The sequence below is a fragment of the Brassica napus genome, chromosome C7, assembly GCF_020379485.1.
Source record: "Brassica napus cultivar Da-Ae chromosome C7, Da-Ae, whole genome shotgun sequence".
NCBI classification, from domain to species: Eukaryota; Viridiplantae; Streptophyta; class Magnoliopsida; order Brassicales; family Brassicaceae; genus Brassica; species Brassica napus.
The window spans coordinates 37,866,968-37,883,268 of record NC_063450.1 but is presented as its reverse complement, the minus strand read 5'-3'; the positions used below and the strand labels follow the sequence as shown (position 1 = coordinate 37,883,268).

The window sequence follows — 16,301 nt, the reverse complement described above, 5'->3', positions numbered from 1 at the left end:
CAGGAAAACGCAATTTCTCGGTTCTGGTGGGAAAACGCAATTTCTCGGTTTTGGTGGGAAAACGCAATTTCTCGGTTTTGGAGGGAAAACGCAATTTCTCGGTTTGGCGGGAAAACGAAATTTCTCGGTTTTGGTGGGAAAATAAATTTCTCGGTTTTGGCGGGAAAACGCAATTTCCCGGTTTTGGCAGAAAAACTCAATTTCTCGGTTTCGGCGAAAAATGCAATTTCTCGGTTTCAGCGGGAAAACGCAATTTCTCGGTTTTCGAAGGGGAAAACGCAATTTTTCGGTTTTGGTGGGAAAACACAATTTTTCGGTTTTGGCGGAACAACACAATTTTTCGGTTTTGGCAGAAAAACACAATTTCTCGGTTTTAGCGGTGAAACGCTGTTTCTAGGATATTGGCGGGAAAACACAATTTCTCGGTTTTGGAGGGAAAACACAATTTCTTGGTTTTGGCGGGAAAACACAATTACTAGGTTTTGGGGGGAAAACCCAATTTCTAGGTTTTGACGGGAAAATCCAATTTTTCGGTTTTGATGGGAAAATCAAATTTTTCAGTTTTGACGGGAAAACGAAATTTTTCGGTTTTGGCGGGAAAACGTAATTTCTCAAATTTTGGCGGGAAAATGCAATTTCTCGGTTTTGGTGAAAAACACAATTTCTCGGTTTTAGCGGGAAAACACAATTTTCGGTTTTGGCGGGAAAACACAATTTTTCGGTTTTGGCGGGAAATCACAGTTTCTCGTTTTTTGGCGGGAAAACGCAATTTCTCAGATTTGGTGGGAAAACGAAATTTTTTGGTTTTGGGGGGAAACAACAATTTTCCGGTTTTAGCAGGAAAACGCAATTTGTCGGTTTTGGCGGGAAAACGCAATTTGTCGGTTTTGGCGGGAAAACGCAATTTCTCGATTTTGGCGGAAAAACCTAATTTCTCGGTATTGGCGAAAAACAGAATTTATCGGTTTTGACAGGAAAACGTAGTTTTATTGTTTTGAGAAGAAAAAAATAGCTTTATAATTTTGGAAATTAAACATAATTTCAAAATTTTAGGAATAAAATCTAAATTAATAATTTCTTGGTTTTGACGGGAAAACGCAATTTCTCAGATTTTGGCGGGAAAATGCAAATTCTCGGTTTTGGCGGGAAAACGCAATTTTTCGGTTTTGGCGGGAAAACGCAATTTCTCGGATTTTGGCGGGAAAACGCAGTTTCTTGGTTTTGGCTGAAAACACACAGTTTCTCGGTTTGGTGGGAAATGCAATTTTTCGGTTTTGGCGGGAAAACAAAATTTTTTCGTTTTTTGTGGAAAAACACAATTTCCCGGTTTTGGAGGGAAAACACAATTTCTCGGTTTTGACGGAAAAATGCAATTTTCGGTTTTGGTGGAAAAACGCAATTTCTTGGTTTTGGAGGGAAAGCACAATCTTCCGGTTTTGGAGGGAAAACACAATTTCTCGGTTTTGGCGGGAAAACGCAATTTTTAGGTTTTGGCGGGAAAACCCAATTTCTCGGTTTTGGCGGGAAACCTAATTTCTCAGTTTTGGCGGAAAAACGCAATTTCTCGGTTTTGACAGGAAAAATAAATTTCTCAGATTTTGGCGGGAAACGCAATTTCTCGGTTTTGGTTAAAAAACACAATTTCTCGTTTTTTGGTGGGAAAACACAATTTCTCGGTTTTGGAGGGAAACACAATTTCTAGGTTTTGGCGGGAAAACCCAATTTCTCGGTTTTGGCGGAAAAACCTAATTTCACAGTTTTGGCGGGAAAGCCCAATTTCTCGGTTTTGGGGGAAAAACGTAATTTCTCAGATTTTGGCGAGAAAACGCATTTTGTCGGTTTTGGTGAAAAAAACAATTTCGCCGTTTTAGCGGGAAAACACAATTTTCGGTTTTGGCGGGAAAATGCAATTTCTCGGTTTTGGGGGAAAAACGCAATTTCTCGGTTTTTGGCGGGAAAACGTAATTTCTCGGTTTTGGTGGGAAAACGCAATTTCTCGGTTTTTGAGGGAAACACAAATTCCCGGTTTTGGCTGGAAAACGCAATTTCTCGGTTTTGTGGGAAAACGCAATTTCTCGGTTTTGGCGGAAAAGCTCAATTTCTCGGTTTTGGCGGAAAAATGCAATTTCTCGGTTTTGATAGGAAAACGTAGTTTTATAGTTTTGAGAAGAAAAAATAGTTTTATAATTTTGGAAATTAAACATAATTTCTAAATTTTAGAAATAAAATCTAAACTAATAATTGAAAAATAATTATAAATATTATTGGGTGTCCATGGGCATGCCCATTTGAACATGGTCTCTATTGGTCGTGGACATTTGTTTGGACCTTTGTCCAATATGGACTACCCATTACTACCCAAAATTGAAATGGTCCAACTGGTCATGCCCAATTGGGCCCTGAAACCATTTGACAGCTCTAACTGTAGCAACCGCACTGTAGTAGAGGCATTGTAGCATCGATCGACATTGTAGCAAACAAATCGATCAACACTGTAGCAGAAAATCGGGAGTTACTGTAGCAGAACATTGTTCATAGAAAAAAATGTTATGTTTTATTGGTTATCTATTACTAACTTTGAGTGTTTTATTTATGTTAGGTAAAAGGAAAAGATCCGAGGAAGACGAGTTTGCAAAAAGATCGACGATGGTTGCACAACATCGATCGACAGAGCATCACTAGCATCGATCGATCGCCACTTAACTGTGTCGATCAACAAAGCCTCATGAGTATTGACTGCCACTTAACTGTGCTGGTCGGCGCTCACATCAAAGTCAGGTATACCGTTTTTCCTTGTTAAATATTGTCCTTATGATTTATATCCCAACCAATCTTAGACTGTATAACACTGGAGATAGTGTTGTTTAAGTCTGGGGAGGTTCTACTGGAGACCAGCTCGATATCGATCAACAACACTTCAGATCCATCGACCGATTGTCTCTTCATTGTGTCGAATGATGAATTCCTCGAGGTCATGCGGTCGTTCCTCGAGGTCATGCGGTCGTTTCCCGGAGGGCTTCTTTACTTGTTACGAGGCATTCGTAGTGCTCTGCCGTTTGTGGTTCGTGATCCCCGAGATTATCGTCCGTGTGTTGGGTCGTTTCGGGGTGGCGGTAAGCCAACTGAATCCTCTTGGCATCCAGCACCTCATAGGAATCCTTGTCCTGAGCAACGAGCATGGTCTCTCCCTCACCGTCGATCACTTCGAAGTGCTTCTTCGATTACAGATCATCAAGGATAAGGATACGTACAGGCTGGTTCCTCGGAACTTCATGTCAGTGGTAAAGGGGTTTACTTCTAACTTCAACTCGTGGAAGAAATTTTTCTTCTTTGTTCGTGTAGACGCCGCGTCCGTTGAGGAGAGTTGTATCCCATTGTTTCGGAGGTTGCCGAACGATCGTCCTTTTATCAACCCTCTTGCTTCGTTTCCTGAGGACATTATTGCGGTGAGGGATCTGCTCAGGAATGGTCATTTTTTCTGGACTTCCTTTACGCCGAAGAGAGTTCAAAAGGCGCTGAGGTTGGTGCATCCTAGTCCTGTCTTGGGCGGAGAAGCAAGGAGTGATTCCGAACCTGAAGACCAAGTTCCCGATGCCGCCCCCACGATTGCGACGGGGCTGAACTCTTCGAAGGGGAAAGATATTGACCTCGGTGACCTGGAGTTTTCGGTGGACGATTACATGCTTCCGGGATGGGATCCGGACCTTGCTTTCGGCGATGGAAGCGGTACGAGCGAGGTTCCTATTCCGGACTTTGATGATTTCTTCTCTGGTCTTCCGCCGGGCTTCGATGCTCCTCCGGCCACGAACGAGTCGGGGAGGCCGAAAGTCGTCGCGGAAGGATCTCGTATCATCAACGGGGTATAAACTTTAAGAATTTTGACGATCATTATTATTATTTTATTTTTTTGCTTATAACGTGTCAATCGGTTTTATAGGGTTTGAACTTGCTTGGATCGTCCATTGAGGCGAGCCATAGAGAGGCCATGATCTATCGCTTTAAAGCGGAGAAGGCGGAAAAGGATCTTGCTCGCATGCGAGACGAGATGTTGGTGAGACGCTCAACTCGCTCGTGATCATGCCAGGCCTATTCGTAGGGCGGAACGGAAGGGCAAGAGGGAAATTGTCGAGGTGATGAAGACTCGCGCTTCTCAATTCCAGGTCAAGTATGAGAATCTTAGGGGCGCTTTCAACTCGCTGGGTGACTTCCGTGAGTGTCGCGGCTCTGTCGGGAGCCTTTGGAAGACGCGGGCGGATGACTACGTTTTCGAGAGGGAGATGGAGTTAATGAAGGGTGGCATGAAGGATCATGCTCACGCTGAGACGCTCATTCCTCGGACCGATGGGAAGATTCACGGATTCTGGGATCCCATCCCGGTTTCTCCTGATACCGCAGAAACCACGACTGATTTTGCCGGTGACGATGAGGAAGTGAACTATCCCGCGGATGCATTCGGAGCTTCCTTGTCCGGGAATTTTAACTTTGATCTGTGAGTGTTTTGACGGGAAAAAGTTTTTCCCTTATCTAGTTTTTAGCGGCCGAGTGTGGCCTTTGTTCATATATGTTTGGCCAAGTGTGGCCTTCGAACTTTGTATGGGCCTGTTTTGGCCGTTTTTATCGGGACTGGCCGTTGGTGGCTTTGAACCCCTACCGCTATGCGGTTTTTATATAATGGATGTTTGTTTGAGTTACTTTGTTTCGAGTGGGTTTGAAGTAAACATGAGTTGTCGTCTCATATTTAACTTCGTTGAGGCGTTCAATCTGTTGGTTCGTTCGAGACGTGAGTTTTCGTAAAAATTATTTACGACCTTTCGGGAACGTTGAGATATGAACGGAGAGACATGATTTAGGATCTCGTATCGTTTAGATATCATGTCTTTGAGATGTCTGAGACCAATGCGATGGGTTTAGGGCAAGACCTAGGTTTACTCTCGGTTTTAAGGTTTGTTCGGTGACTAGCCGGCTATCGGTTTTCCTGTTGCGATTTCTACCTGATTCGTATCGATTTAAATTCCGCGATAGGTTCTCGGCTTATACCACTTGTATGGTACAAATCGAGCATCTTTCCAGAGACAATTTTTTAGCCAACTGGAAGTGCTAGACCAAAATTTCGGATTTTTTTTGTAATGCTTTCGTCCTTGTGTTGGACGTTCGAAGATCAAAAGAGTGATCAAGTTGCGTTTGTTTAAGACGGCTGATGTGTTCGTCGGGGCCAATCGACGAACGGAGTGTAAGATTTGTAGTGGTCGCGTTCGGACAATTTGTTCGTATCATCTCGATTTTTAACATGGCGACATCTCGCAGTTTGTTCGAAGACTATACGTATATTTTCGGTGCTGAAGTGAGATTGTTTTGCGATTTTGGGCCATACGAGACTGCTGGCAAGAGTATTAATGTTTGTAAATTTTCTAGACTTTTGCAAGTGTCTTAAAAAGGAGCGACGCATATTGGTCGTAAAAAGTTTCGAAATCTCTATAGAATTCGATTACGATAACGCATCTTTTCCTATGTAGGAGTATACGAGTATACGCACCCACTCCCCCTCCCCCCCTTTTTAGAGAGGGGGATAGTTGAACTCGTCATTCGACGAGCTGCCTACGTACCTCTTTCGAGGATCAAGCCATCTCGTAGTTCTGTTTTATGCCGCGAGCGTTTTCACTCGGCGGTTGTCGCCGTGCTGACCGCCTTGATCGTGATGATCGTGGGTGGGTCAGTATTTTCTTCCGGATGTTCCGGTTGAGTTGTAGTGTCGGCTTCAGACTCATGTTGACTTTCGACACCCGAAGCGTCTGCGTCAGCAGACGATGTTAAATCATCTTTTATTGAAGCGTTGTTCGTCGAAGATTTATCAATCTTCGTGCGTTTACGATTTGCCGTTGCAGAGATCATCATCTGTCTTAACTTGTGCTCCGCGAGAAAGCACAGTCGCGACTGTTTCTGACATCCCCAGATAGCTGCGACTCCGTTTGGGGTCGGGAATTTGACACCCCGGTGGTACGTCGATGGAACGGCTTGCATAGCGTTGAGCCATGGGGTTCCCAGGATCACGTTGTAGATGGCAGGATGATCGACTACAGCGAACTCGACGATTTTTGTGATCTCCTTGGCCATGACTGGTAGCTGAATTGATCCGAGGGTCATTGATACTTTGCCTGAAAAAGCATGTGAGCGGTTTCAGAGTTGGAGTTACTTCTCCGAGTTCGATGTTCATCCGATTGAGAGTGTCGCGGAAGGTTACATTGATCATGCTTCCCGTGTCAATGAGTACTCTTCCGACTTCCAGATCTCGTATGACGAGGTCTATGACGAGCGGATCGTAGTGAGGTTGATCGATCCCACCGGCTTTCTCCTTTGTGAAGGTGATTGAGCAGTTCTGATCATCTCGGGTAGGAGACTGTGTAGGCCAGTTTGCGCTTAACTCCGCCTTCTGCTGATAGGCCTTGATGGCCGAAACCGTATCGTTGCAGAATTGAGATCCTCCGAAGATCATGTTGACTCTATGACGATTGTTATCGTTCCCTTTGTCGTCTGGCCTCCTGCCGCGTTTATCCCCAGATTGGTTTCTTTGAGGAGATCTCTCCGCGAGAAGATTTATGTCCGGCTTCTGGGGGCGATCGGTCTCGAGGATGAGATCTTTCACGCTGGTCACTTCCGAGTGTTCTCCGGCTAGTAGCTTCGCGGCCAGCCTTGCTCCTAAGACCTTGCAGTTAGTCGTGGAGTGTCCTCGGGACTGGTGGAACTCGCAGAAGGTGTTTTCATCATCTCCTTGATTGAGAGTCCACGTATTACCCGTGGTTCGGCCCTGGTATGAGCCGATCGCGTAATTGTGCACTCCTTGGAGTTCTTCTCCCTTGTGATGGACATACTTGTCGTTACGAGGGTTCTTCTTCCTCGTTTTTGGGTCTACATCTTTTGAGGGCGATCTCGCCGACTTATGTTTTTGCGATAAGATTTTTGTTTCTTCCTCGATCATGATGTAGTCCGTCGGCTTGTGGAGGGTGTCTTGGATCGTCCGCGGTTTTTCGAGGAATATCCATTTTCTGAAGTTCGACTTGTACCAGAGCTCCTTTCTGAGCGCATCGATGGCCACCTTGTCGCTTATCCCGCTGACCCTGGACATTACCAACTTGAATCGGCTGATGAACTCGCGGAGGGGTTCCTCTTCCCTCTGGGACAGACTCCAGAGATCGAGATCGGAAGTTTCTCTATCTACGAACATTGAGTATTGTTTGGGAAATTCTGATGCGAGCTGTCGGAAACTTCCGATAGAGTTTTGGTTAAGGCGCGTGAACCATTCGAGGGCTGCTCCTTCTGGATTCTCGACGAACAGGCGGCAGTAGCCGGCGTCTCTTTCGCCGTCCTTCAGCCTCGCTCTTCACATCGTGATGTGGAAAGCCTGAAGGTGCGCTCTCGGATCGGTCGTTCCATCAGACTTAGGTACTTTGATTTTTCATGGATCGGATACCCTTGTATCTGAGGTGCGAGTGGTGAAAGGGGTCTTCCGAGCCCCTTCCAGTAGCATGTCGATCTCGGGGGCCGCGCTGGTAGCGTGATGGATTTGGGATTTTACGGTTCTTACTTCTGCCGCAGTCTTGGTGATATAGTCGCAAAGATCGCGTATATCCGACGTCTCGCCAGCAGATTTCCGTGCTTGTCGGCGTTTACTCTGAGTGAGCTCGGTTTGCTTTTCAGCCAGCTCTTCTTGTTCGTTCCAATAGAGGATTTCCTCCTCTTCTGTCACTGGTTTGTCGAACGGAGAGCTTTCCTGAGTGAATCGGCTTCTGGTCCTCCTTGGATGTCTGTCGACGTCCTCATCAGTATTGTTGGAGACATCGCTAGGATCCAGGTCGACTTGCTCGACTCCGTTGTCCTCCGAAATCTTCGCGGGAGGCGGAGGGCTTTCGGAGTTTTCCTTTTCGACAGGAGATTTGTCGCTAGGGTTTTGACCCAAAGGTCATTCCTGGGCGGCTCCAGGCCTGTTGAGTGGGGTTGCAAAGTCGAGTCTTTTCCCGCGGACTTTAGTGGTTTCAACTTGTTTGGTCAAGGTGCTCACGAGCTTATCCTGTTCTTCCGACCTTTTTTCGTAGGTGGCGAACATCTTTTTAAACTCCTCGAACGCCGCGGCGTTGGCTGGTGCGTTGGCCGCGGATATGTTCGCTGCGGGAGTGTGAAGGTCAGTGCCACTGCCTCCGTTAAGAGGAGTCTGCACGTTATCCGTGTCGTCAGTTGACATGTCTGGTTGAGCGTGATGTGGTTGAGAGTTAGATTGATCTGTATCCCCCTCCTTCTAAAGCCAAACTGTGGGAACCGAAATTCGCACTGTCGATTTCCGTTTAAATAAGGAAACTAGAAAAACTCTAATTTCCCAGAGATCCCGAATATCTGCTAATACCACACGCCAAGCAATCAGAACACGAAACGAGAACAGTAATAAAATAAGAAATCAAAAAAGAGAGCAAGATAGTTCTTATTTTGAATCTGCGTTTGACAATAAGGTAAGTGTCTGGGCTACGAGAGCTGTCGGCGAGATTCCTAGTTCTAAAACCCTAAGACGGCAAAAACCTAATTGAGTCGCAGCTCGAATAACAAAAACGGAAAAATACCTAAAATTGCTCTAAGTGCTAAGTTTGCTGTCAAAAGTTCTCCCCCCATGCCTCTCGCCTAGGACTCCTTATATACTGGCTCCAAGGTCGGTTTACGCTTTTTCCTTTCTGCCCTTAAGCCGCCATAACATAAAAATGGAGATATTCCATTTTTTCCAATCTCCGTAATTATCTTCAAAATTTCGTATTTATCCGCGGAGACTTGACATTTATCTTTCCTCGCGAACCAAGCGTAAACCGTCATGCGGCTTACGGGCTATTGGTTAAGAAATCGTAATTTGGGCCTCGAGTCATGTCTTAGGTCCCTTTGGGCCGTCTTCCGACTCGAAGCGTTTATTACGGCTTCTTTCGATAAAGAACGAACTTTCCGCGGTTTTTACGGTAAAGTTTGATCGATAACTTAGAATGGCAGGGAATCGTGAAATGGGTTCGCTACGGTCTTCGGGAGATAGAATCGAAGGGTAGACGAGAATGCATGAACTAATGTCGTATCGATGTTTCGGAAGAGCTCGGTCGCTACGTAGCGACCGAGCTCCAAACTTCGGTTCGAGCTCGGTCGCTACATAGCGACCGAGTTTAGACTCGAGCTCGGTCGCTACGCAGCGACCGAGCGGAATGGACGTTCGGTCGCTACGTAGTGACCGAGCCTTGGCTCGAACTCGGTCGCTACATAGCGACTGAGCGGAGCACGTGTTCGGTCGCTGCGTAGCGATCCTTTTCGAGCTCTTGTCCGATGACTGGCGTTTCCTCCGCAAAGCTTTTCGTAAAAAAAATCTATTTCGAAAAAGTATTTGTCGAAGAAGATTTCTACGTTTTATTTTCAGAGATTGGACGTTAACTTTGTCGCAACGTTTTCGACCCCAACAGTGCTCGACTATGCTCTAAAAATGGGTCTAAACATCAAACAGAATCGATATGACAAGACAAAGATTGCATTTGTATGTGTAGGCAAAGGTTGCTCTTGGCGCATTTACTGCTCTTCCTCAGAAAAGTATCCCAACAAGTGGCAGGTGAAGATATTGAAGAAGGATCATACATGTGTTCATCATACCTGTGTTCCTATGGGTACTTGCGAGATGCTTAATGTTCCACAAATAGCTCACTTGTTTGTTGACAAGATCAGAGAAGAACCAGAGTATTTCATGCCCATGAAGATTGAGCAGCTAGTCATGGAGAAATGGAAGATCAGTGTTAGTAAGCCGCAATGCCAACATGCTAGGAACAAGGCCCTTAGATGGATTGAAAGAGAGTACGATGAGCAGTTTGGACGGCTGAGGGATTACTGCTCTGAGATAAGAAGCTCGAATGTTAATTCTTCTGTTGAGCTTGATTGCCTGAAAAATGATGATGGGATAGACGTTTTCAATAGATTTTATGTCTGTTTTGACATTCTGAGGAGAAACTGGAAAGAAACGTGTAGGCCACTAATTGGAGTAGATGGTTTATTCTTGAAGTCTAGGATGAAAGGGCAGCTGCTAATGGCTTTGGGTCGTGATGGCAATAACGCCATTTACTGTATCGCATGGGTTGTGGTACAAGTAGAGAACAAAGTCAATTTGTTGTGGTTTGTGGAAAAGATCAAGGTTGATCTAGGACTAGACGAAGGAGATGGTTATGTTATGGTTTCTGATAGTCAAAAGGGATTGATTGCAGTTGTGAAGAGAGAACTGCCGCGAATTGAGCGTAGAATGTGTGTTAGACACATCTACGGTAAATTAAAAAAGAACCATGGGAAGAAACCTGAAATGAAAAAACTGATTTGGAACCTTGCTTGGAGCTACAATGACGCTGATTACAAAGAAAATCTTTTAGAGATTGAGCGATATGATCAAGATGTTTATGACGACGTTTTGAAGACAAAGCCAGAGAAGTGGTGTAGGGAATTCCACAAGCTTGGACCTTACTGTGAAGACGTCGAGAACAATTCCACTGAATCTTTCAACAACTCCAAAGCCCGAGACAAGCCCTTTGTGCCTATGTTGGAGACAATAGCTTGCTTGGCGATGGTTCGTATAGCGAAAAGGGATGTTATTTGTACCAGCCACAAAGGGATTCGCACACCGTATGTCACTGAGATGCTCAAGACTTTGCATGAGAAAGCCTCTTTATGCACGGTTAGACCATCTATCAACCAGACGTTTGGAGCTACTACTAATGGCTGTCAACATAGGGTGAGCTTGGAAAATAGAACTTGTAGTTGCAGGAGATGGGAGATTACAGGGATTCCTTGTGAACACGCCTATGGAGTTATGTTGTCGAAAGGTTTAAAGGCTCAAGACTATGTTGTTCACTGGTTTCAGACAAGTACGTGGAAGCGTACATATGCTGTAGGGATTGTGCCATTGCGTGGAGCAAATTTCTGGCCTGTAGGACCGGAACCATCTATAATTGAACCTGAGATCTCAGATCAACCAGGCTGTAAGAAGGTGACTAAAGCAGATAAAAAGAGAAAGAGAGGAGTCAATGAATCACCATCGAAGAAAGAGAAGTTCTTGAAGCGGATCATGCACTGTGGGATATGTGGTGCTCCTAATCATAACTCCAGGTTCCATAAGAAGAATCCGAAAAAGGTTTGTTTCTTTGTGTTCTCGTTTTTTTTTGTATATGATGTGTGATGACTGATGTGCTATTGTGATGCATTTTCAGCCTTTTGTGAGTGGTGAATCTTCTCAGCCTGAAGCCTCTCAAGGTGTTTCTACTCAACCCACTCAGCTTGAGAAGTGAATATGTGACGAAGAGAAGATGGATGTGTTGGCTATTTTTGTTGTTTAATGACCTTCTTTGTTGGCTTTAGGTGCTTTTTTGAGGTTCTAGGACCTTGTTTCGCGGCTTTAGATTTCTTTTTCACGTTTTAGCACCTTGTTTCTCAGGTATTTGGACTACTTTAATGGCTTATGACTCTTATTTTAGGTGTTTTTTGAGGTTCTAGGACCTTGTTTCTCGGCTTTAGACTCAATGTATGATATTTTAATGAATTTGGACGTTTCTAATGTATGCTTTTAAACTCAATGATTCTCACCTTTTAAAACAACTGAAACATCTTAAATAACATACTTTGAATCATCATCTTAAACAAACAGACACTTAATAATACAAACATCATCATCATCTTAAACATAACAAACTGAGGCAGTGGGGAGTTCTTGGACAAACTGAGACAGTGGGGAGTTAGCTTGGACAAACAGAGACAAACTATATCACCTTAGACAACAAAACCATGATCAAACATCCTAAAAAAACAAGCACCAGCGCTTTCTTGACTTCGCATTTGGCTTCACTCACAACATCTTCCATTCTTGCACAAATCTCGGTCTCTAACTTCAATTCAAACTCTTCGAATTTCTTCCTCTCTTCTTCCACACGCTCAGCAAGAATTGTCTGTTCAAGTCTCCCTATCCTAAATGACAATGCTTCAATCTCATCCAACAACGCCTCATCAACCCATTTATAAGCGTGATTATCATTACTCAGCTATAGAACATACAAAATTCGATTCAACCTCACATTTTGAAAAATGACATTTATACAAAGAAACTAGGGAAAGAAACTAACCTTTTTCTCCACCGCAAAAAGACACCGAAAGTATCTACTGTTAGGATTTGCGGGTTACTTCGACATCAACGGGATAACTAATTCTCCACACCAACATCTCTTCGGCACACCAACAACGCGACCTCTTGCTCGAGCGCTAGAGACTGCACTCGAATTTCCAGATTCATTACTCATACTTTCTCGGTTTGTCTTTGTCTCTGCTCTGAATCTTTGCTCTGAATTTTTGGATTTTAGGGTTCAAGAGATGAAATCGATTTTAGGGTTTTTAAAACGAGTTCAGGTTGGGTTTAAATTGAACCTTAGTCGGATCTTCGTTTGGGTCGGATTATACCAATATCAACCGATACGAACTGGTTTACTATCGGTTAGTATCATAAACCATTAAAACTAAGCCAAATTTTGGTTTGTGTGGAAACGGGTTTCGAACTATTATCGTGTGTTGAAATTGGTTGTGATAGTTATAAGGTGTGTAATTAGGACGAGGTTGAAAGATTGTATACAGTTGTTACTATATGATAGTTTTGGTGTGGAAATACGTCGTCTTCCCTATTAGGCACACTTAGAGTTTGTTTAGGATGCATTGCATTGCATTTGTATGTTTTACAGGTTTGGAGAAGTGCTAGTCAGGTTTTTGAGCTTAAAAGGTCAAAAACATTCAAGATGTTGAAGAATGGCGTGGTAGCAGGCAGGAGTCGCGACCAGATGATGGCTGCGAATAGAAGGCATCACCGCAGGCTAGCTTCGCAGGCTGAAGCAAGGCGCGGCCAAGACGCGACGAATTCATGCCCTCGGTCGCAGGCAGCTTTCGCGATATTTTGGTGTCCGCGACCCAGCGTCGATAAATCCTTCAGGTCAGTTTCGCAAGCATGTTTCACAGAGTATGGAAGCCGCGGCGAGTGCACGACGACCGCGACCTGATTTCGCGGGCTGAGGATGGCCGCGGCAAGACGTCGCCAAATCTGTCCAGGCGATTTCGCAAGCGGCTTTCACGGGATGCAAAGGCTGCAACCTGCGCACGAGTTTCACAGGCTATCTTCGCGGGATTGACGAGGTCGCGGCCTGTGTTCGAAACTAAACATTTTACTATTTTACCCCTATGTTTCTAAGCTACTATAAATACATTGTAAAACTAATCTTAGAGATTATCTTGTTTTCTATCTAATCAAAAACCACTCTTAGGTGAAAGATCTAATCTTGATCATTATCTTTGGTGATTGCTTGATTGCTTTGATCATTAATCATGTTTAGGCTTACATCAACTAATTATTTAGTGTCTACCATGATAATGAGTGAGTAGTCATCTTTGGATTCATGGGTTAGGATGATTAAGTGATAATCTAAAATTTTTAGAGTAGATTAATATGTTTCCTTGCTTGATTGAGTGATTTTAATGCTAATCTAGAGTTGACCATTTTAGATTAGAAATCTAGACATTTCATTGCACGAAAGGTGTTCGATGAAATGTCTGAGTCAACTCAACATGCTTTTAGCTTACCCTACCAAAGACATTTGATGTTAGGGGAGTTTAGATGGTTGAATGATCTGTTCTTAATGATTGTTTGATTGACACAAACCAAAGACATTTGATGTTTGATCAATGAGAGTAAATGATCATTTGTCTTAAACAAGAACTTGCTTAGGATTGTTATCTAGACTTAGGGAAATGTGTTGGTTGAAACCTTGCCATTTTAGATTGAATCTTAGTCATCTGAAATCAATTTCTTATACCCATGATTCCTCATTTATCCATTTTCTTGAAAGTTTGCTAGTTAATTGTGTTAGAGTCTTGCTAGTTTAATCAAATCACTTCATTACACTGAATGCACTTAGCTTAAGTATGAACCTGAATTCATTTTGAATTGAAACACTTAGAAATAGATTGACATCTAAAATACTAAATTGATTTGAACCTTGGACCCTTGAAAAGTCCATATCAAATTTGGCGCCGTTGCCGGGGAACGGAAGTTTTGCTTCATATGGAGGATGAATGAATGGAGCTCTTTTTGATTAAGTAGCAGCTTCATTCTTATTTACATAATTCTTCTCTTCTCCAACCTTTCCTTTCCCTTTAACTTCAACTATCTTCTCCAAGATCTCTTCATTGGTTTTCTCATCCACAATAACCACATCATCGTCCACATTGATGACCACCTCCCCACCTTGCTTCTCATTATTCCTAATGAGAGCTCTAGGAGACAACTGTTTACCACTCCTAAGGGTGATGGATTTCATTGTCTCCTTGGGATTTTGCTCAGATGTTCCGGGAAGTGATCCCATAGGGCGTTTAGAGTTACAACTCATTGAGGCAAACTGGTTCTCCAAAGCCTTAAAGTTAGAAGCAGGGTTTGAGAACTTGTTGTTGAGATCATTGTAGCTTCCATCAACTTTGGTGTGAAGGTTCTTCAATTCATATCCAATGTGCTTTTCACTTCTATTTTGTGACTCCAAGATCTGTTTCAACATTGCATCAGTGCAACTCTCTTGTGGAGCAGAAGTAGAAGATCCGGGTTGGCCTTGTGTAGACTGATTTCCTTTGGAGGAGAAACCTTGAGACTAGTTTTGTCTAGCTTGGTAACCACCTTGTTGGTTGTTGTAGAAGGGCTTTTGTTGGTAGTTGTTGTACTGAAAGTTAGGCTCCTTCTTGTACCACGTCCCATTAGAATTCACAAAGCACAACTCTTCTTGACCTTCTAGACCATCAACTTCATTAAGCACAACAATCCCTTCTTGTTTCTGCTCACCAACAAAGTTCACCTTCTTTTGTTTAGCTCTATCTAAGAGAAGCATATCCATCTTGTGTTGTAGAGCCTTTAACTCTCTCTTTGTGTTTGTATCATCACCTCCACTGCCTCTGTTGCTTCTATCATGCTCATCACTGTAGACTGAATCACTCTTAGCCATATTCTCTACAAGCTCCAAAGCATATGCTTCAGTTCTCCCCAAGAAGAAATCATTGCTAGCAGTATCAACCTGGCTTCTAAACTTAGGCAAATCACCTCTGTAGAAAGTACTAAGCAAACTCTCCATATTGAAGCCATGATGAGGACATTGAGAGATGTAGTTGTTGAACATTTCCCATGCTTCTCCAAAGCCTTTAAGATTCCTTTGATGAAATCCAGAGATTTCATTCCTTAGCTTAGCAGTTCTTGAAGTAGAGAAGAACTTGGTGAGGAAAGCTTTCTTGCACTCATCCCATGTAGTGATTGAATCTCTTGAAAGACTCTTCTCCCATGTGTAAGTTTTGTCTCCCAAAGAGAATGGAAACAACTTTAGTTTGAATGCATCTTCACAAACACCATTGATCTTTGTTGTCCCACACAGCTTATCAAAGTTATCCAAGTGGTCTAGTGGATCCTCCATAAGCAAGACCATGTTACTTGTTGCTCTGGATCATGTTTATCAATCTTGACTTTATCTCAAAGTTGTTGTTTGATATTACGTGTATACGCACACTAATTAACCTAATGTGCACACTACCACAATTGAATGGTATGTCGATGTAGCACTTTAGGATCGAATCCACAGAGACCAATGATTACACTTTATTTCTATAGGATCAATATCAAGCTAAAACAATATGGGGGGTTTTAAAGTTGATTTCGTAACAAGCAAGTAAGAGAATGATTTAAGGTTTTTCAGATGATTAAGAATGCTAGCCTAGGGTGGTTTGATCGGGTGTTAAACAAGTGTGAGCCAAACAATTATTCAAGTTCAATTAATAGTAAGTCTAGAACTCGGATCACTCGGGTTGAATCAACCCACTCTCGTGGTATTGATTCCTTTGCAAGTCGGTCTTGATGCATAAACTCTCGTTTGGATCAAGACGCGCTAGCAAGCTTTAGAGATCAAGTCTGATATGTTCACAATACACCCTAATATCTACTCTCGCTGACTAGGGATGCAATGTTCATTCATAACAGATCTAGCAACCTATTACACGGTTAATGAACAGGTTAAACCTATGATCTAACATTAACCGGCCAGTTTAATGCAAGCATTAAGAATAGTTATGAATGAAGACAATCAAGGGATTCACTTATCTATGTTTAACTCACGGATCTAACACCCTAACACCCTAGACTAAGCAAGTGGATTACTCAGCCATGGACAGAGAAATCACAGAGATAACAGATGAAGAAAACATGT

At 43.3% G+C, this 16,301-nt stretch overlaps 1 protein-coding gene and 1 non-coding gene across 2 annotated transcripts; both read left to right on the top strand.

Moving 5' to 3' along the window:
* Window positions 1–9,490: 9,490 nt before the first annotated feature.
* Window positions 9,491–11,327, top strand: LOC106408120. Its single transcript, XM_048764229.1, has 2 exons — window positions 9,491–11,173; window positions 11,250–11,327. The coding sequence occupies exons 1-2, from the start codon at window positions 9,491–9,493 to the stop codon at window positions 11,325–11,327; spliced, it is 1,761 nt and encodes a 586-aa protein (XP_048620186.1).
* Window positions 11,328–15,186: 3,859 nt separating this feature from the next.
* Window positions 15,187–15,293, top strand: LOC125590842. Its single transcript, XR_007326844.1, has one exon. It is a non-coding gene; the product is annotated as a small nucleolar RNA R71 (small nucleolar RNA).
* Window positions 15,294–16,301: the final 1,008 nt, after the last annotated feature.